Raw genomic sequence first — 21,822 nt, forward strand, 5'->3', positions numbered from 1 at the left:
GTGTCTGTGTTCTTTTGCCCATCTTAATCTTTTATTTTTATTGGCCAATCTGAGATATGTATTTTTCTTTGCAACTCTGCCTAGAAGGCCAGCATCCCGGAGTTGACTCTTCACAGTTGACGTTGAGACTGGTGTTTTGCGGGTACTATTTAATGAAGCTGCCAGTTGAGGACTTGTGAGGCATCTGTTTCTCAAACTAGACACTCAACTAGTCCTCTAGCTCAGTGGTGCACCGGGGCTCCCACTCCTCTTTCTATTCTGGTTAGGGCCAGTTTGCGCTGTTCTTTTCTAGACTGATGCGTTTCAGAATAAGGTTTGTTGTTTCTGGCCATTTTGAGCCTGTAATCGAACCCACAAATGCTGATGCTCCAGATACTCAACTAGTCTAAAGAAGGCGAGTTTTATTGCTTCTTTAATCAGGACAACTGTTTTCAGCTGTGCTAACATAATTGCAAAAAGGGTTTTCTAATGACCAATTAGCCTTTTAAAATGATAAACTTGGATTAGCTAACACAACGTGCCATTGGAACACAGGAGTGAGGGTTGCTGATAATGGGCCTCTGTATGTCTATTTAGATATTCCATACAAATCTGCCATTTCCAGCTACAATAGTAATTTAAAACATTAACAATGTCAACACTGTATTTCTGATCAATTTGATGTTATTTTAATGGACAAAAAATGTGCTTTTCTTTAAAAAACAAGGACATTTCAAAGTGACCCCAAACCTTTGAATGGTAGTGTAAATGTCTGGAACATTTCAATTTTGGAGAATCTCTTATAAAGTGGGTTAAAGTCATGTATAGTAATCCTAGGTGTAAAATAGTAAATAGTGGCTACTAGAAAGTTTTAAACTGTCAAGAGGAGTAAAACAAGGTTGTCCACTATCGGCATATCTATTTATTATGGCCATCGAAATGTTAGCTATTAAAATCAGATGCAACAATAATATCATGGGGTTAGAAATCCAGGGCTTAAAAACAAAGGTGTCATTGTACGCTGATGATTCATGTTTTCTTTTAAATCCACATCCTCTAACCTCTCTGGATTACAACCAAATTATTTACATTTACATTTAAGTCATTTAGCAGACGCTCTTATCCAGAGCGACTTACAAACTGGTGCATTCACCTTATGATATCCAGTGGAACAACCACTTTACAATAGTGCATCTAAAATGATAAGTGTACTAAATTACGTATTGGATCACTGAACGTATTGGATCACTAAAAATTATAACTTTTACATTACTGTGAAAGTTTACCAATAAAATGGTCTGATGGTGATGTGGACATATGCAGTATACTGTACATATCCAGATAAAAATGGAATGATCTCAAACCAATACATTTTAATGGAAAGTTAGCAAAAATAGATACGATCTTGCTACCATGGAAAGGAAAATACCTCTATTTGTGGAAAAATCACCCTGATTAGCTCTTTAGTCATATCCCAGTTTACCTATTTACTTATGGTCTTGCCTACACCTAGCAACCTGTTTTTTCAATTATATGAGAAAAAAATATTCAATTTTATTTGGAACAGCAAGCCAGACAAAATGAAACGGGCCTATTTATATAATTAATATAAATTCGGAGGGCAGACATTCTTAAATATGAAGGCATTAGACATTTCACTAAAGGCTTCAGTCATATAAAAGTTATGCTTAAATCCGAATTGGTTCTCTATCAAATTAGTAATAATGTCTCACCCAATGTTCAAGAAAGCCCTTTTGCCCTTTATTCAGATTACAACCTCGCACTTTCAGTTTTTTGAAAAGGAAATCATCTCCCAAATATCGCTATTTTTAAAACAAGCCATAGAAAGTTGGTTGGAATTTCAATTTAATCCACCAGAAAAAACAGAACAAATAATACAGCAAATATTGTGGTTAAACTCAAAAATACTGATAGATTAAAAAAACTTTTGATACCTTTTTAGAAAAAAAGGTATAATCTTTGTAAATGATATCATAAATAGGACTGGTGGAGTTACAGTATGTCACACATGCAGCTAACCAAAATATATGGAAATGTCTGCTCTACCCAAAATTACAACCAACTAATTGCAGCATTACCGCAAAAATGGAAGAGGAAAGTGGAATCAGGAAAGAGTAGGGAACTTGTCTGTCGGCCCTGCATTAATAACCATAATTGGTTAAAGAAAATTGTGATCAATAAAAAAGTATACCAGTTTCATTTAAGGACCAAAAAATTGACAGCTGTGCCATATAGATTGCAAAATAGTTGGGAAGAGATTTTCAACGTACCGATTCCATGGAACGTGGTTTATGAACTGATACGCAAAACGACACCGGATTCAAAACGTAGAATTTTTCGATTTAAATTATTATACAAAATTCTTGCAACCAATAGAATGTTATATATATATGGGAGATACAACCTTCCCAGCAATACAGATTTTCTACATTGTGGAATAATAGTGAAGACATCAAAACTATGAAATAACACATATGGAATCATGTAGTAACAAAAAAGTGTTAAACAAATCAAAATATATTTCATATTTGAGATTCATCAAAGTAGCCACCCTTTGCCTTGATGACAGCTTTGCACATTCTTGGTATTATCTCAACCAGCTTCATGAGGTAGTCACCTGGAATGCATTTCAATTAACAGGTGTGCATTGTTAAAAGTTAATTTGTGGAATTTCTTTCCTTCTTAATGTGTTTGAGCCAATCAGTTGTGTTTTGACAAGTTAGGGGTGGTATATAGAAGATAGCCCTATTTGGTAAAATACCAAGTCCATATTATGGCAAGAATAGCTCAAATAAGCAAAGAGAAACGACAGTCCATCATTACTTTAAGACATGAAGGTCAGTCAATCTGGAAAATGTCAAGCACTTTGAAAGTTTCTTCAAGTGCAGTCGCAAAAACCATCAAGCGCTATGATGAAACTGGCTCTCATGAGGACCGCCACAGGAAAGGAAGACGCAGGGTTACCTGCAGAGGATAAGTTCATTAGAGTTACCTGCACCTCAGATTGCATCCCAAATAAATACTTCACGGAGTTCAAGTAACAGACACATCTCAACATCAACTGTTCAGAGCAGACTTCGTGAATCAGGCCTTCATGGTCGAATTGCTGCGAAGAGACCACTACTAAAGGACACCAATAATAAGAAGAGACTTGCTTGGGCCAAGAAACACGAGCAATGGACATTAAACCAGTGGAAATCTGTCCTTTAGTCTGATGAGTCCAAAGTTGAGATTTTTGGTTCCAACCGCCGTGTCTTTGTGAGACACAGAGTAGGTGAATGGATGATCTCCGCATGTGTGGTTCCCACCGTGAAGCATGAAGGAGGAGGTGTGATGGTGTGGGGGTGCTTTGCTGGTGACACTGTCTATGATTTATTTAGAATTCAAGACATACTTAACCAGCATGGCTACCACAGCATTCTGCAGCGATACGCCATCCCATTTGGTTTGCGCTTAGTGGGACTCTCGTTTGTTTTTCAACAAGACAATGACCCAACACACCTCCAGGCTTTGTAATGGCTATTTGACCAAGAAGGAGAGAGATGGAGTGCTGCATCAGATGACCTGGCCTTCACAATCACCCGACCTCAACCCAATTGAGATGGTTTGGGATGAGTTGGACCGCAGAGTGAAGGAAAAGCAGCCAACAAGTGCTCAGCATATGTGGGAACTCCTTCAAGATTGTTGGAAAAGCATTCCAGGTGAAGCTGGTTGAGAGAATGCCAAGAGTGTGCAAAGCAGTCATCAATGCAAAGGGTGGTTACTTTGAAGAATCTCAAAAATAACATGTATTTTGATTTGTTTAACACTTTTTTGGTTTCTACATGATCCTATATGTGTTATTTCATAGTTTTGATGTCTTGACTATTATTCTACAATGTAGAAAATAGTAAAAATAAAGAAAAACCCTGGAATGAGTAGGTGTGTCCAAACTTTTGACTGGTACAGTATGTATATATGTATATTGCAAAATATATATATATATTTTTTTATTTCACCTTTATTTAACCAGGTAGGCCAGTTGAGAACAAGTTCTCATTTACAACTGCAACCTGGCCAAGATAAAGCAAAACAGTGCGACACAAACAACCACAAACATACAGTCAATAACACACTAGAAAAAGTCTATATACAGTGTGTGCAAATGGCGTGAGGAGGTAAGGCAATAAATAGGCCATAGTAGCCAAGTAATAGGCCAAGTAATTCCAATTTAGCAAATTGAACACTGGAGTGATAGATGTGCAGATGATGATGTGCAAGTAGAAATACTGGTGTGCAAAAGAGCAAAAAAGTAAATAAAAACAATATGGAGATGAGGTAAGTAGATTGGATGGGCTATTCACAGATGGGCTGTGTACAGGTGCAGCGATCGGTAAGCTGCTCAGATAGCTGATGTTTAAAGTTAGTGAGGGAGATATAAGTCTCCAACTTCAGCAATTTGTGCAATTCGTTCCAGTCATTGGCAGCAGAGAACTGGAAGGAAAGGCAGCCAAACGAGGTGTTGGCTTTAGAGATGACCAGTGAGATATACCTGCTGGAGCGCGTGCTACGCATGGGTGTTGTTATGGTGACCAGTGAGATGAGATAAGGCGGAGCTTTACCTAGCAAAGACATATAGATGACCTGGAGCCAGTGGGTCTGGCGATGAATATGTAGCGAGGGCCAGCCGACGAGAGCATACAGGTCGCAGTGGTGGGTAGTATATGGGGTTTTGGTGACAAAATGGATGGCACTGTGATAGACCGCATTCAGTTTGCTGAGTAGAGTTTTGGAGGCTATTTTGTAAATGACATCGCCGAAGTCAAGGATCGGTAGGATAGTCAGTTTTACGAGGGTATGTTTGGCAGCATGAGTGAAGTAGGCTTTGTTGCGAAATAGGAAGCCGATTCCATATTTAATTTTGGATTGGGCATGTTTAATATGAGTCTGGAAGGAGAGTTTACAGTCTAGCCAGACACTTAGTTATTTGTAGTTGTCCACATCTTCTAAGTCAGAACTGTCCAGAGTAATGATGCTAGTCGGGCGGGCAGGTTTGGACAGCGATCGGTTGAAAAGCATGCATTTAGTTTTACTAGTGTTTAAGAGCAGTTGGAGGCCACAGAAGGAGTCTTGTATGGCATTGAAGCTCGTTTGGAGGTTAGTTAACACAGTGTCCAAAGAAGGGCCAGAAGTATACAGAATGGTGTCGTCTGCGTAGAGGTGGTTCAGAGAATCACCCGCAGCAAGATCGACATCACTGATATATAAAGAGAAAAGAGTCGGCCCGAGAATTGAACCCTGTGGTAACCCCATAGAGACTGCCAGAGGTCCGGACAACAGGCCCTCCGATTTGACACACTGAACTCTATCAGAGAAGTAGTTGGTAAACCAGGCGAGGCAGTCATTTGTGAAACCAAGGCTGTTGAGTCTGCTGATAAGAATACGGTGATTAACAGTCGAAAGCCTTGGCCAGGTCGATGAAGACGGCTGCACAGTATTGTCTTTTATCAATGGCAGTTATATCATTTAGTACCTTGAGCGTGGCTGAGGTGCACCCGTGACCAGCTCGGAAACCAGATTGCATAGTGGTGAAGGTACGGTGGGATTCGAAATGGTCAGTGATCTGTTTGTTAACTTGGCTTTCGAAGACTTTAGAAAGCAGGGCAGGATGGATATAGGTCTGTAACAGTTTGGGTCTAGAGTGTCACCCCCTTTGAAGAGGGGGATGACCACAGCAGCTTTCCAATCTTTAGGGATCTCGGACGATACGAAAGAGAGGTTGAACAGACTGGTAATAGGGGTTGCAACAATGGCGGCGGATAATTTTAAAATGAGAGGGTCCAGATTGTCTTGCCCAGCTGAATTCTACAGGTCCAGGTTTTGCAGCTCTTTCAGAACATCTGCTATCTGGATTTGGGTGAAGGAGAAGCTGGGGAGGCTTGGGCAAGTTTTTGCGGGAGGTACGGAGCTGTTGGCCGGGGTTGGGGTAGCCAGGAGGAAAGCATGGCCAGCCGTAGAGAAATGCTTATTGAAATTCTCGATTATAGTGGGTTTATCGGTGGTGACAGTGTTTCCTAGCCTCAGTGCAGTGGGCAGCTGGGAGGAGGTGCTCTTATTCTCCATGGACTTTACAGTGTCCCAAAAATATATGGGGGATGGGAAGTGATGCAGACAATTACATTGATGGAAGCTACAATCTATCTCCAATATTAAAGCTGATCTACTCCCCAGCTTTTTAAAATAAAAATAAATAAATAAAAATAAATTGTAAAACAATGTGAGTTGGTTTAAAAGCTCACATTCTTTATTGAAGGTGTTTGCTGCAACCCTGCACTCGCGGAGCAGTACGCCAGGTGAGATGTGGCACGTAGGTGCACTATGAAACGTAAATAGGCCATGCGGGTAATTAGGGTGCAAGTCCTACAGTACCCCTCACAGCTTGCTAATGATATCCACATCTCATAGAGGGACTGTTACCGTCACAAAAATGATGTGTACGTTTCACTGGGGCAGAAGTCTGTGTGTTGTTGTGATTCTGGATGGTCAAATAGCTAGCAGCAATGACAAGAAGCTGGCATGTGGGGAATCATAGGTCGCTTGTTTCAGCTAGTTTTAGCATGTTCTTGATTCCATGTCTTGTTTTAGCTATGCTAATATGGCTAAAATTCGCTAGCTAGCCAACAACTGTGAAGATGTATTGATAGACAACAAGTGCTTATATGTATTTATCAACATGTATTAATGTTTTCAATAAACATTGGAGAAGAAATATAGTTTTCATGTTGTCAACAATCTAAGCCAACCCTGTCTGTTTTATATCATAGCTGGGCATGTGTTGATTTTGTTGCTAAACATCCAACCCATCTATAAACACGACAGGTGAACGAGAACATTCTTGGAAATAGACGCTCTTGTCATTTATTTGGTTTTGGATTCGAGTCCATCCATACATTGGAGGAAAAAGAAGTTCCAGCTTCCATCAAACAAATATAGGTCTACAAGGTATTGCACATGTTTTCCGGAGTGAAAAACAAAAAAAATCACTTAAAGGAATGTATATTCCTATATAATATGTTATCTTGATCCAGTTTGTTTTACACTGTCTAGAATAACAGATATTACAGGTCCAAAAGGCAACAATGACACCATGAAGGTAGAGATAGATTTAGTTGCTTCAGAGGACACCAAGAGAGATGGCCAACCAACTGTATAGCCTAGACATGGTGAAACTGGTGCCTTCATGTTATGTGGTGGTGCATTCTGGAGGCTCAGTGCTCTCTCTTTCTCTCTGTGTGTGTTTGTTTCTTTGTTTGTTTGTGTACCAGAAGTCCTCACAAGAATAGTAAACCAACTAAAATTCAGGGAAGTGAGGACAATTTGCCGGTCCTCATTTGTAAAAAGGCAATTTTAGGCTTATGGGTTAGGTCTGTAGGATTAGGGTTTGGGTTAGTGTTATGAGTTAGGGGTTTAGGTTAAGGTTAGGTTAAGCGTTAGGGTTAGGGAAAATAGGATTTTGAATGGGAATCAATTGTTGGTCCCCAAAAAGTCCTCACAAATATAGTAAGACATAGTTGTGTGTGTGTGTGTGTCAAATGTGTGTGTATGTGCACAGATTGGGCCTGTGAATTGGTCTACTGACTTCCTCCTTGAAAAATAGTTGTTTGTGCCAAGGAGCAGTTCATCCTGAACACCCTCTCCTCTGTGACTGATTGCACTTGCACACACACACACTAATATAGACACTGATCCTCTCACTTAAACAGAGACATGCAAACCCCGCAAACCCCACTACAGAGGCATAAACATATGTAGTGTACTACTATTGACCAGGGCCCAGTTCTAATCGATCATTCTGCTCTAGCCACATTTTAGGAGGGTTAACTTCACATGGTCTTGTTTGCCATTAGTCATTTTGCAGGACTGAGAAAGTTCAACTGAGAGTTTTGGTAAAGATAACCAACAGAAATCCTCACTTCTGGGTGGCCAGCCCTGGTGTTTTCCATCACTATCACTGCTCTGACACATTCCAGAGTTCAATATCCATGTGCCAATTCTAATGGCCTTGTACAAACATGTTAAACAAGCAAATATTCTAGTACAGTATATTTATAAATGTTGAACAAGACGTACACACAATTCTTGTAACATGATAAGTTCTGAGATGATTGGGGATGTTTTATTGGTTATTTTTACTATTACAACACAAAGCCATAAGGTATAGAAACCACATGAAAGGAAGACAAATATTATTGTAGTTTGTATCTTTGATAGTGTCACGTTTGTCGTAAGGATTTGACCAAAATGCAGCGGGAATGTGTATACTCATCTTTTTTTATTTGGCAGAAAGAAGGAAAACCAAAACAAAAGTATACAAAAACAACGACGATAAACAGTCCTGTAAGGCTTAACAGCTATACAAGGAACAACTACCCACAAAATCCCATAGAAAACACACCCCTCTTAAATAGGACCTTCAATTAGAGGCAACAAGGAGCAGCTGCTTCCAATTGAAGGTCAACCCCATTAACTAAACATAGAAATAGAAAGACTAGAATGAACATAGAAATATACTAACATAGAACATTAACCACAAACCCCGAAACACATAAAACAAACACCCCTCTTACATAAGAACATAGCCCAACAAACCCCGAAACACTCTAAACAAACACCCCCTGCCACGTCCTGACCAAACTACAATAACAAATAACCCCTTTACTGGTCAGGACGTGACAGATAGCTTCTCAGTGGCGCTTTGACAATGTTGTGAGTAATCTGAGCTCGTGGTCTCACAATGACTCCCTGCTGAAATAAATGTTAAATAAAAAAAATACATAATTAAAATGAAATTATGGACTGAGATGCCAAACCTATTGATAGACGAAGCCTACCGTTCAGATTATCCAGGTTATTAATCACAATGTTTCTATCTAGAATCCGAAAGAGCAGATGCTTGTTCAAAACGAGATACATCTTTCAAAGTCAGGAGGACAGTGCACTCTTAGAAAAAATTGTTCCAAAATGGTTCTTCCACTGTTCCCATAGCAGAACCCTTTTTGGTTCCTCTGTGGAAAGGGTTCTACATGGAACCAAAAGGGGTTCTTCAAAATGTTCTTATACGGGGACAGCCGAAGAACCCTTTTAGGTTCTAGATAGCACTTTCCTTCTAAGAGTGTACTCTGCAAAAACAATTATTTTCACTGCTCTAAAAATGGACCTCTCCTTCTCCCCTACTGCATTCCTGTGTTATGTGTGTGTGTGTGTGTGTGTGTGTGTATGAGAGACAGGGCCGGTGTTTGAGGGACTATGTGTATCTGTGTGTCTGGCTGTAGTGCAGGATCTTGGGGAGTTAGTTGTGTTCTGGCTTTACAGCAACACAGTACAGCAGGTGTTGAGATGTGTAAGGTCATTGGGTCTTCCTCCTACTCTGTTACTGTAATAGGCAGTAGAGGAAAGCAGCAGATGTGATCTCTCTCTCTCTCTCTCCTGGGGGATGACGACAACACAACCCTAGTAGACTCACAGCTGCTCTCCAAACCACTCACTATATTCTAATGTAGTCTGCACTGAGCACAGGTTTTCCATTCATTCTTAATACCAGATATACATTATTTCTTCCTTCTTATGTCACGGTAGGATCTGAAGCCCTAAACCTTAGACCTAATATGGTCTGTATTCTGAAAGGTTAAAATTTTGTTCCACAGGCTCTGCCATTTTTATTGATAGAACCACATGGAAGTATAATTTGGAACACGGACATGTGATCGACTGGCTCTACTGTTAAGTCCATTGCATTCATGACTACTTCTTCAAACTGTGAATAATAATATGTTAGACACTAGGTGGCAACATTACCCAACTAATCAAACACCATGATCTCTCTCTCTCTCACACACACACTCTCTCTCTCTGACACACTTGCTTGTCCATCTGTTCCTCTTGGATAAAGCCTCTCTGACTCCATGCAGTAGTAATTCAGTATTTATTATGACCAGGTCAACTGAACCACTCACACGCAGATGCAGACACAGATATAACCACTCAATGGGTCTGGACCCCTGGGCGTAACCAGCCAAACACCAGCTGTCAATCAAACACCATATTAACACATAGACCAGCCCAGCTGTCAATCAAACACCATATTAACACACAGACACAGCATTACATACAGTACGGTTAGGGCCCAGAGTTGTCTCTGACCACAAAAGCAACGTAGCCTATAACTCTGGCCCACAGATCTCCTGATTAGATCATGTGTTCATGAAAAATTCCTGGCCCTAACCAAAATATGATGTTAAGAAAGAGAACACAGATTTGGTGCAGAGGAGGTTCTTGTCACTAAACATAAACGCAACAAAGATTTTACTGAATTACAGTTCATATAAGGAAATCAGTCAAATAAAATAAATGTATTAGGCCCTAATCTATAGATTTCACATGACTATGAATATAGATATGCATCTGTTGGTCACAGATACCTTAAAAAAAGGTAGGGGTGTGGATCAGAAAAGCAGTCAGTATCTGGTGTGACCACCATTTGCCTCATGCATTTTGACACATCTCCTTCACAGAGTTGATCAGGATGTTGATTGTGGCCTGTGGAATGTTGTCCCACTCTTCTTCAATGGCTGTGCGAAGTTGCTGGATATTGGTGGGAACTGAAACATGTTGGATATTGGCGGGAACTGAAACACACATCTGGTGAGTATGCAGGCCATGGAAGAACTTGGACATTTTCAGCTTCCAGGAATTGTGTACAGTTCCTTGCAACATGGGGCCTTGCATTATCATGCTGAAACATGAAGTGATGGTAGCAGATGAATGACACCACAATAGGCCTCAGGATCTCATCACAGTATCTCTGTGCATTCAAATTGCCATCGATAAAATGCAATTGTGTTCATTGTCTGTAGCTTATTCCTGCCCATACCATAACCCCACAGCCAGCATAGGGCACTCTGTTCACAACGCTGACATCAGCAAACTGTTCGCCCACACGACGCCATACATTATTTTGGCAAAGAGAAATGCTCACTAACAGGGATGTAAAATAAATTGTGCACAACATTTGAGAGAAATAAGCTTTTTGTGCATATGGAACATTTCTGGATGTTTTACGTCAGCTCATGAAACATATTTTTGTTCATTATACATGTGATGCATGCCAGTGACCAACCCTTCAGCTTGGCAGAGGAAGACAAGACGTACAGTGGGGGGAAAAAGTATTTGATCCCCTGCTGATTTTGTACGTTTGCCCACTTACAAAGAAATGATCAGTCTATAATTTTAATGGTAGGTTTATTTGAACAGTGAGAGACAGAATAACAACAAAATAATCCAGAAAAACGCATGTCAAAAATGTTATAAAATGATTTGCATTTTAATGAGGGAAATAAGTATTTGACCCCTCTGCAAAACATGACTTAGTACTTGGTGGCAAAACCCTTGTTGGCAATCACAGAGGTCAGACGTTTCTTGTAGTTGGCCACCAGGTTTGCACACATCTCAGGAGGGATTTTGTCCCACTCCTCTTTGCAGATCTTCTCCAAGTCATTAAGGTTTCGAGGCTGACGTTTGGCAACTCGAACCTTCAGCTCCCTCCACAGATTTTCTATGGGATTAAGGTCTGGAGACTGGCTAGGCCACTCCAGGACCTTAATGTGCTTCTTCTTGAGCCACTCCTTTGTTGCCTTGGCCGTGCGTTTTGAGTCATTGTCATGCTAGAATACCCATCCACGACCCATTTTCAATGCCCTGGCTGAGGGAAGGATGTTCTCACCCAAGATTTGACGGTACATGGCCCCGTCCATCGTCCCTTTGATGCGGTGAAGTTGTCCTGTCCCCTTAGCAGAAAACATCCCCAAAGCATAATGTTTCCACCTCCATGTTTGACAGTGGAGATGATGTTCTTGGGGTCATAGGCAGCATTCCTCCTCCTCCAAACACGGCGAGTTGAGTTGATGCCAAAGAGCTCCATTTTGGTCTCATCTGACCACAACACTTTCACCAGTTGTCCTCTGAATCATTCAGATGTTCATTGGCAAACTTCAGACGGGCATGTATATGTATTCTTGAGCAGGGGGACATTGCGGGCGCTGCAGGATTTCAGTCCTTCACGGCGTAGTGTGTTACCAATTGTTTTCTTGGTGACAAGATCCTCCCGTGTAGTTCTGGGCTGATTCCTCACTGATCTCATGATCAATGCAACCCCATGAGGTGAGATCTTGCATGGAGCCCCAGGCCGAGGGATATTGACAGTTCTTTTGTGTTTCTTCCATTTGCGAATAATCGTACCAAATGTTGTCACCTTCTCACCAAGCTGCTTGGCGATGGTCTTGTAGCCCATTCCAGCCTTGTGTAGGTCTACAATCTTGTCCCTGACATCCTTGGAGAGCTCTTTGGTCTTGGCCATGGTGGAGAGTTTGGAATCTGATTGATTGATTGCTTCTGTGGACAGGTGTCTTTTTTACAGGTAACAAGCTGCGCTTAAGAGCACTCCCTTTAAGAGTGTGCTCCTAATCTCAGCTCGTTACCTGTATAAAAGACACCTGGGAGCCAGAAATCTTTCTGATTGAGAGGGGGTGAAATACTTATTTCCCTCATTAAAATGCAAATCAATTTAGAACATTTTTGACATGCGTTTTTCTGGATATTTTTTGTTGTTATTCTGTCTCTCACTCTTCAAATAAACCTACCATTAAAATTATAGACTGATCCTTTCTTTATCAGTGGGCAAACGTACAAAATCAGCAGGGGATCAAATACTTTTTTCCCCCACTGTATGGTTTAGGTCATATAGTGTCCTTCCTTCCCAGTGTTTAAAGAAGGGTTTCCTTCCCACTGTCCTCTGCTCTGGACTGGGTGGGGCTCTAGAATGACAGTGGTTTCCTGTCTGAGAGTCCCAGTCTTCATCCCAAATGGCACCCTATTCCCTATGTAGTGCACTACTTTTGACCAGGGCCACAGGGCACTGGTCAAAAGTAGGGCACTATACAGGGAATAGGGTGCTATTTTGGACACAGACAGTTGTCAGTCTTTTTACACAGAGGCTATTTTTGAACATTCCTCCAGACCACAAACACATATAGCATGTGGTGTGGAAATCCTTTGACTGAGACGTATTTGAACGACTACTGCCCAGGCTAGCCAGGGTGCTGGCTGAACTGTTTCGGCCCAAGTATTGATGATGTCACCGGCTTATACAAAATCATACTGGCTACTGTTTCCAGGACGAATAGCTAGCAATTCCATATAGTATTCTATACTTATCCATGAGTGGTTTCATTCTTTGTGACTGTGTATGGGGTGTAAACTATTATCTCTTCTTCTTCTTCTCTGTTCTGGTCAGTCAAGCTCAGCAGGTGTTTGGTTGACAGAAGCAGCCTTTATATCTGGCTGTTTCAGAAATTAATCATCCACATTCTCTCATATGTTCAAGGATTTTTGCAGTTTTTTCATAGCTTTCATTCTCTTATTCCGTCCATTTGGCGACTTCCTTCCTTTCTTTCCTTCTTTTCTTTCCTCCCTTCTGTTCATTGTGACAAAGTGACTGTACAAGGATAATAATCTTCAGCTGTGACACGCTTTCATGTTTTCAGTGTTGATAGTCAAGTCAAAGCAAAGTCTTATCAAGAGCTCTAAATATGCTACAAAACAATAACTACATGCACCATCTTAATCAATGTTTCCTTTTTTCTAGCCTGTGACTGCAATGAAATCAGAAGACTTACAGAATCACCAGGTCAAGACATTACAGGATAAAAGTCATTATTTTCCTGGAGGCGCATTCTAACGTGACAGATGCAGCAATCAGAAGTGTATAGATGTTGATCCAATTATGATCAGTGTGAACCAGTCAACACCTGGTGTTGGTGGTTTACCCAATAAGGACCTACAGCTGTCATACTGGCCCGGCCTCAGCTGCTTCAATGATCCCAGTGAGCATTCCTCAATCAACACACACACACACACACACACAGTGTCCACTCACGTGTGTGAGTGTGTGAGACATGGAGTCAACACGTGTCTGATTAATTCTTAGAATGTAGGGTAGGCTTAACTTCATCATGGATGTATGATGTATTCTTATTTGTGTCTCTGTGGGAGTTTGTAGGACTGGATGAGAATGAGTAAAATGTCAAATTTGAGAATGAGACAAACAGTATTTTATGTTCCTAATTTCCAGTGTCTGTGTGGGCGTGGAGTTGTGTGTCTATTTATCACTAATGAAAGGGTTAATGGGAGTGTTTGAGAGGCGGTCTGCTGTCTGGGTCTGTGTTGTTAATGGTCCACAGCGGAAACAGACTAGGAGGGCAGGCAGAGGATATGGGGGGTGTTGGGATAGGCAGGGGATACGGGGGGTGTTGAGGCAGGCCGGGGACATGGAGGGTGTTATTGTAGGCAGGGGACATGGGGGGTGTTGGGATAGGCAGGGGACATGGGGGGTGTTCGAATAGGCAGAGGATATGGGAGGTGTTGGGATAGGTAGAGGATATGGGTGGTGTTGGGATAGGCAGAGGATATGGGTGGTGTTGGGATAGGCAGGGGACATGGGGGGTGTTGGAATAGGCAGAGGATATGGGAGGTGTTGGGATAGGCAGGGGATATGGGTGGTGTTGGGATAGGCAGAGGATAAGGGTGGAGTTGGGATAGGCAGGGGATATGGGGGGTGTTGGGATAGGCAGAGGATATGGGTGGTGTTGGGATAGGCAGAGGATATGGGTGGTGTTGGGATAGGCAGAGGATATGGGTGGTGTTGGGATAGGCAGGGGATATGGGTGGTGTTGGGATAGGCAGAGGATATGGGTGGTGTTGGGATAGGCAGAGGATATGGGTGGTGTTGGGATAGGCAGGGGATATGGGGGGTGTTGAGGCAGGCCGGGGACATGGAGGGTGTTATTGTAGGCAGGGGACATGGGGGGTGTTGGGATAGGCAGGGGACATGGGGGGTGTTGGAATAGGCAGAGGATATGGGAGGTGTTGGGATAGGCAGAGGATATGGGAGGTGTTGGGATAGGCAGGGGATATGGGGGGTGTTGAGGCAGGCCGGGGACATGGAGGGTGTTATTGTAGGCAGGGGACATGGGGGGTGTTGGGATAGGCAGGGGACATGGGGGGTGTTGGAATAGGCAGAGGATATGGGAGGTGTTGGGATAGGCAGGGGATATGGGGGGTGTTGAGGCAGGCCGGGGACATGGAGGGTGTTATTGTAGGCAGGGGACATGGGGGGTGTTGGGATAGGCAGGGGACATGGGGGGTGTTGGAATAGGCAGAGGATATGGGAGGTGTTGGGATAGGCAGGGGATATGGGGGGTGTTGAGGCAGGCCGGGGACATGGAGGGTGTTATTGTAGGCAGGGGACATGGGGGGTGTTGGGATAGGCAGGGGACATGGGGGGTGTTGGAATAGGCAGAGGATATGGGAGGTGTTGGGATAGGCAGGGGATATGGGTGGTGTTGGGATAGGCAGAGGATAAGGGTGGAGTTGGGATAGGCAGAGGATATGGGTGGTGTTGGGATAGGCAGGGGATATGGGGGGTGTTGGGATAGGCAGAGGATATGGGTGGTGTTGGGATAGGCAGAGGATATGGGTGGTATTGGGATAGGCAGAGGATATGGGGGGTGTTGAGGCAGGCCGGGGACATGGAGGGTGTTATTGTAGGCAGGGGACATGGGGGGTGTTGGGATAGGCAGAGGATATGGGGGGGTGTTGAGGCAGGCCGGGGACATGGAGGGTGTTATTGTAGGCAGGGGACATGGGGGGTGTTGGGATAGGCAGGGGACATGGGGGGTGTTGGAATAGGCAGAGGATATGGGAGGTGTTGGGATAGGCAGGGGATATGGGTGGTGTTGGGATAGGCAGAGGATAAGGGTGGTGTTGGGATAGGCAGGGGATATGGGGGGTGTTGGGATAGGCAGAGGATATGGGTGGTGTTGGGATAGGCAGAGGATATGGGTGGTGTTGTGATAGGCAGAGGATATGGGTGGTGTTGGGATAGGCAGAGGATATGGGTGGTGTTTCGATAGGCAGAGGATATGGGTGGTGTTGGGATAGGCAGAGGATATGGGTGGTGTTGGGATAGGCAGGGGATATGGGTGGTGTTGGGATAGGCAGAGGATATGGGAGGTGTTGGGATAGGCAGGGGATATGGGTGGTGTTGGGATAGGCAGAGGATAAGGGTGGTGTTGGGATAGGCAGGGGATATGGGGGGTGTTGGGATAGGCAGAGGATATGGGTGGTGTTGGGATAGGCAGAGGATATGGGTGGTGTTGGGATAGGCAGAGGATATGGGTGGTGTTGGGATAGGCAGAGGATATGGGTGGTGTTGGGATAGGCAGAGGATATGGGTGGTGTTTCGATAGGCAGAGGATATGGGTGGTGTTGGGATAGGCAGAGGATATGGGTGGTGTTGGGATAGGCAGAGGATATGGGTGGTGTTGGGATAGGCAGGGGATATGGGTGGTGTTGGGATAGGCAGAGGATATGGGTGGTGTTGGGATAGGCAGAGGATATGGGTGGTGTTGGGATAGGCAGAGGATACGGGTGGCTGTTGGGATAGGCAGAGGATATGGGTGGTGTTGGGATAGGCAGAGGATATGGGTGGTGTTGGGATAGGCAGAGGATATGGGTGGTGTTGGGATAGGCAGAGGATATGGGTGGTGTTGGGATAGGCAGAGGATATGGGTGGTGTTGGGATAGGCAGAGGATATGGGTGGTGTTGGGATAGGCAGAGGATATGGGTGGTGTTTCGATAGGCAGAGGATATGGGTGGTGTTGGGATAGGCAGAGGATATGGGTGGTGTTGGGATAGGCAGGGGATATGGGTGGTGTTGGGATAGGCAGAGGATATGGGTGGTGTTGGGATAGGCAGAGGATATGGGTGGTGTTGGGATAGGCAGAGGATATGGGTGGTGTTGGGATAGGCAGAGGATACGGGTGGCTGTTGGGATAGGCAGAGGATATGGGTGGTGTTGGGATAGGCAGAGGATATGGGTGGTGTTGGGATAGGCAGAGGATATGGGTGGTGTTGGGATAGGCAGGCACTGAGTGATGGGGTCAGAGGTACAGGACAGCAAGGGGCAAAGGGGGGCTGCTGAAGTCACCCCTCGGAGTTGTCATCCAAAGAGTGGACAAACACAGTAGAGCGGGTCAGATGACACACACACACCCACCCACACACACACCCTGACGCTCTCCACCACCTGGGTTCCATTAGCCCTCACTGGTAGCCTGGGACAGGGGGTGGGCCGTTGGGCCGTGGTGACATATGCCATCCTGGCCAATCCATAACCCCCCCTCAGGGACAACCTGTGGAGAGATAGCGTTTTGAGTCTAATTCTGTTAGACATTATCTGGTGATCACATTAAGTTGGCAGTTTGTTGATTGCAAAATGGGTTCTTTGGCGGTGTGTGTGTAAGAGAGAAAGAGAGAGCTATAACACACACAGACACACAAAATAGACTTCATTTCAGTTCATTTGGTTCAAATGTATATTACTAATTGTCACCAGTTCCCTTGTCTGGGGATAGAGATATAGTAAAATTTAACAATCAAATAGAAATCTGTATCTATTGGCAAAACAGCTTCAATTGAGATGGACAATGGACAACATGCCCACCACTCTGAATAACCTCTCTGTCATAGATTGTTTCAATGAAGTCATAATGGACCTCCAATTCATTCAAGTAGTGAAAAGATGGGTCGATAGATTGACCGTGCACATGTCAACATGCCTGTGTCTTAGTTAGGCAGATATGAGTTATGGGCAGGCCATAACTATAGAGATGGACCTTGGACTTCGGTCACTGACTTAGAGAAAGTGTTGGTAATGGAAATGACAGGTGAATGAAACTATCTGCTCCATAAACCTTTGAACAGGTGGAGTGGTACACACCTTGGTCACACATCCTGTCATTCACTTTGTAACTCCAATTACTTACAGTAACTATTTCAACTTTACAGAGAATATAGCAGTCTCTGGTGGCTTTGAATTATACCAATGCCCTCAATATGATCTAATGTTACTGGGGTTGTAAATTCATACAAAAGTATGGTCTAATTATATAAGCAACTCCATATAACCTGAAAAGGTTACCCTGCCCTGCAGTAGTAGGGTAACAGTGTATTTTCTTTGCACTAAACAGCACAAACCTAAACTATAGAGGTTGAACAATGTTATATGATCTATGACCTAAACTACATGAAGTGTGACAGAATATCATAAAAATAGAGCTAGACTACAACTTCCTCAGTTAGACATTAGTGGATGTTGTTGCTGCCCAAATCACCTCCTCTCCTTCGGTCCTCCCATTTTTTCTGTCTCCTGCAAACTGCTTTGGCTTTTCTAAATCACTCACAGACGTATTATTCGGCTTTACTGAAACCACTCTCGTTTAGATGATAAGCTGCAAGTGATATCGTTTTATCGGTGAAAATAAAACCAAAAGTGGATTTGTTGACAATTCATCGACGTTTGCAACAAAGTAGCCGCTCGCGCAGAGGTGGAGGAGTTGTCAAATGTAACTTTTTCCGTGAGTTATTTTTCAAGAGGGAACGAGAGCTGCACGCTCCAGACGCACGTTTCGTTGCAAAATAAGTTATTACAGAAAATATTCTCACTGTACAATTGCACCCCTCCCCCCCCAAAAAAAATAACAGTGATTATCCGGCGGCACTCAAACGGAATAATAGCGTCTCCGTGGATGGAGTAATCCCGTTAACTTCATAGCAGTAGCAAAACGGTTTGTATAGCGGAGCGGGCTCTTCCCGTCACCGTGCCCGGGCAGTTTGAGCTGGATATCCCACCACAGCACTATGGGCTGCGGATTGAGGAAACTGGAAGACCCGGAGGACAGCAGCCCCGGGAAGATCTACTCCACTCTGAAGAGACCACAAGTAGAGATCAAAACCGACACCGTTTACGAGTATGTCCTACTGGATTTCAGTTTGGAAGGTATGCATTTGGGTTTCACCTTGATAGATTAAGCATAATACTTAGGATATATTCTAAACAATGTTTCTTTAGACATAGACTAGGCTATACTAACTGAATGAATGAAAGAAAAACATGAATTACTATTTTCCTCTGAAATAACCTGGGTAAGGTGCTTTTAAAGCTTGTCACTATTTTGACTATGTATGGATTTTGGTTTTTGAACATTGGTTTACAAATGGCAGGTTTTCTTTTCAAATAGGCTGCAATGGTCTTTCCTGTGGCTGATCTTAATTGGAACACTACACGTGTGTATCCTATGCAGTGGCTCAGGTCCTCTCTCCTAGCAACAGTGCTGTCATTTTATCATCCAGAGAAATAGGTCGGGACGGTTTTTCTTTACCCCCTCTCTTCCAGCGTGTGTGCGTTCGCGCATCCATGTGAAAGGAAAAATACCTTCTGTCCTAATCTCACAGAGACCTGCCACCACATTATAATATGATTTCTGATCATCTGAAAGTGCAACAGCATCCTTTGTCAGAATGCAGTGTTTTTAGTGTAATCTCTACAACATGAGGAGCTTGGGACTGGTTGATGTACCAATGACCTATTTGGAAGGGAAATAACGCTAATATTTGTTTAGCTAGAAGCCAGCCATGTAAACAGTGGTGTATGTCACTTTGGATGGAGTGTTAGTTTATTAAGTATCTGGTAGAACCCAAATAATGCCATTGAACCCATATAACCCGTGTTCAACCCCATTCCCTAATAAATAATTGTAATGTATTTGACTCTGTAGACTGAGGCTCCCTAGTGTGAGTCACCATTATCTCTCTCACTGTGGAGCCTCTGTCCTTATGGTTAGGCCTATGAGCTTTAGATATGACGATGTGGTTATGTCTACATGGGTTATTGGGTTTGGGCTTGCAGAATAATGGACACAGTCGAAAGTGGCTGGGCTCCCAGTTCAGGGGTTTGGAGTAAAGCCCACTAGTTGATACAGTCACTCTTATTCTACAGCACAACCCGGCCCTTATCTGGACATGGCCTAAATACATTTTCATATATATATTCTCAATGAGTCTGTACGTGAGTGTGTAAACTGCCTGAACAGTTTAGTGACCTTAGTTTCATTGGGAGATAACCAGAAAGTCATGGGTTTCCTCCACCAGCCAAATCCTGTTCAACTGGATTTAGGAGTCCCTGTCTGTGTAGGCTGGTTGTTGTGACTTCCATACCAACAGAAATCCTGGTCAAGAAAAAAACACGGCCTCATAGACATTATTGAAATAATGAAGTACTGCTTATTGTAGATATCAAATGATATGTACTACTGTGTACATATTAGGACTGTGGTGCATGTGGTCAAGTTCAACCCCAAATACTGTATATAGTGTAGATATATAGACAGCCTGAGGGTCTGTTTTGGAGCATACATAATCCTAAACGTGATTGAGCTCCATTCCTTAGTGAGGAGCGCCTGGCCTGCAGATGCCTCGAGGCAAAGCAAACATCTCCAGAATATCAATCAAATGTATTTATAAAGCCCTTCTTACATCAGCTGATGTCACAAAGTTCTGTACAGAAACCCAGCCTAAAACCCCAAACTGCAAGCAATGCAGGTGTAGAAGTACGCTGGCTAGGAAAAACTCCCTAGAAAGGCCAGAACCTAGGATGAAACCGAGAGAGGAACCAGGCTATGAGGCGTGGCCAGCCCTCTTCTGGCTGTGCCGGGTGGAGATTATAACAGAACATGGCCAAGATGTTAAAATGTTCATAGATGACCAGCAGGGTCAAATAAAAGTAATAGAATTCCTCTGATTGCACTGTCAGCTGCTGTATAGGCGTGTATAGAGACCCACACACTGACAGTTGAGTAGCAGGCACACTCCAAGAGGCTGGAAATGAAAACAATATTATGCTTATAATTCAACATGACTCTCAAGGGTTTAAAGGTGCAGCTAGACAGTACCTACTCCTTTGAATGCCTCTAGGTACTGCTGTATTGTGTGCCTGTCTGTGCTACACAGTATCAAAGCCTTACTTGTCTTAGTTCTTTATGAGAAGAGCTTAGCCACATTTGATTGACATTTGATGCTTGCTATAGGTACTGTACCTTCCCAAGTCAAGTGTGACTCCCATGACTTCCAGTACCAGGGTATTCCACTGGATAGGTGGCTAGGTTGACTGTTTACTACCATGTTCTCTCCTCCAGGGCCTCTGAGCCAGATGTTTCAGTGTGAGGCAGAGCCAAACGGACAGATTAATAAAGATTAGAACTAACGTCCTTAATCATCCATCTTGGATCCGTTTCATTGCTGTTCTCTGCTTTATGCCAAACTAGTGTGATTTAGCTTCAGTATTGACATCAGTGTTAGCATCAACACTGGACCTGCCTGAAGATTGGGGACTAGTTAGAACCCACTACATGTTCCCTCTTCTCTTCCTCAATTCTCCTTGAAACGAAGAAACATTTCTGGGACACACACACAACCTCTCTCCTAAGCCATTCGCTGGCTGCACCTTCCCTCACATGCACACCCCCACCCCTCTTCCCAGTAGCAGCCCAGCCCAGTAGCTTGGCCTCCTTTTAAAGCACCATTACTCCTCCCTGTGGCGGAAGCAGAGGCCAGGGGCATCACATCAAAGTGGCTAATGTCTAATGGCTAAAGCCTCACATGCTGATTAGTTTAGCCCCGCAGTACAGTCAGTGTGGATTGAGGGAGGAAGGGAGGGCTGGAGAGCTCAGCTGGGCCCAGGACAGAGGCTGGACGGCAGCCCGTGAAGAGGGGGGGCAGAGTGGGCCTCACACTGTTGATCCACAGGGCCTCTACTGGGCTGAGTGGGGGATGGAGAGATGTAAAGGGGATGGATGGATGCCTAGATGGATAAATTAACGGGCAGAGGGGTG

General features: G+C 43.6%; 1 protein-coding gene across 1 annotated transcript in view; it reads left to right on the plus strand.

The window, feature by feature from the left end:
• Window positions 1-18,264: 18,264 nt before the first annotated feature.
• The window catches only part of LOC106586367 (raftlin-2), a 30,349-nt gene continuing 26,791 nt past the window's right edge, over window positions 18,265-21,822 (plus strand). The window contains exon 1 of the mRNA XM_014173563.3: window positions 18,265-18,932. Coding sequence (XP_014029038.1) covers window positions 18,794-18,932 — 139 coding nt within the window. The 5' untranslated portion in view covers window positions 18,265-18,793. The remainder of the gene's footprint in view (window positions 18,933-21,822) is intronic.

This window comes from Salmo salar, chromosome 25 (genome assembly GCF_965601325.2).
Source record: "Salmo salar chromosome 25, fSalSal1, whole genome shotgun sequence".
NCBI lineage: Eukaryota > Metazoa > Chordata > Actinopteri > Salmoniformes > Salmonidae > Salmo > Salmo salar.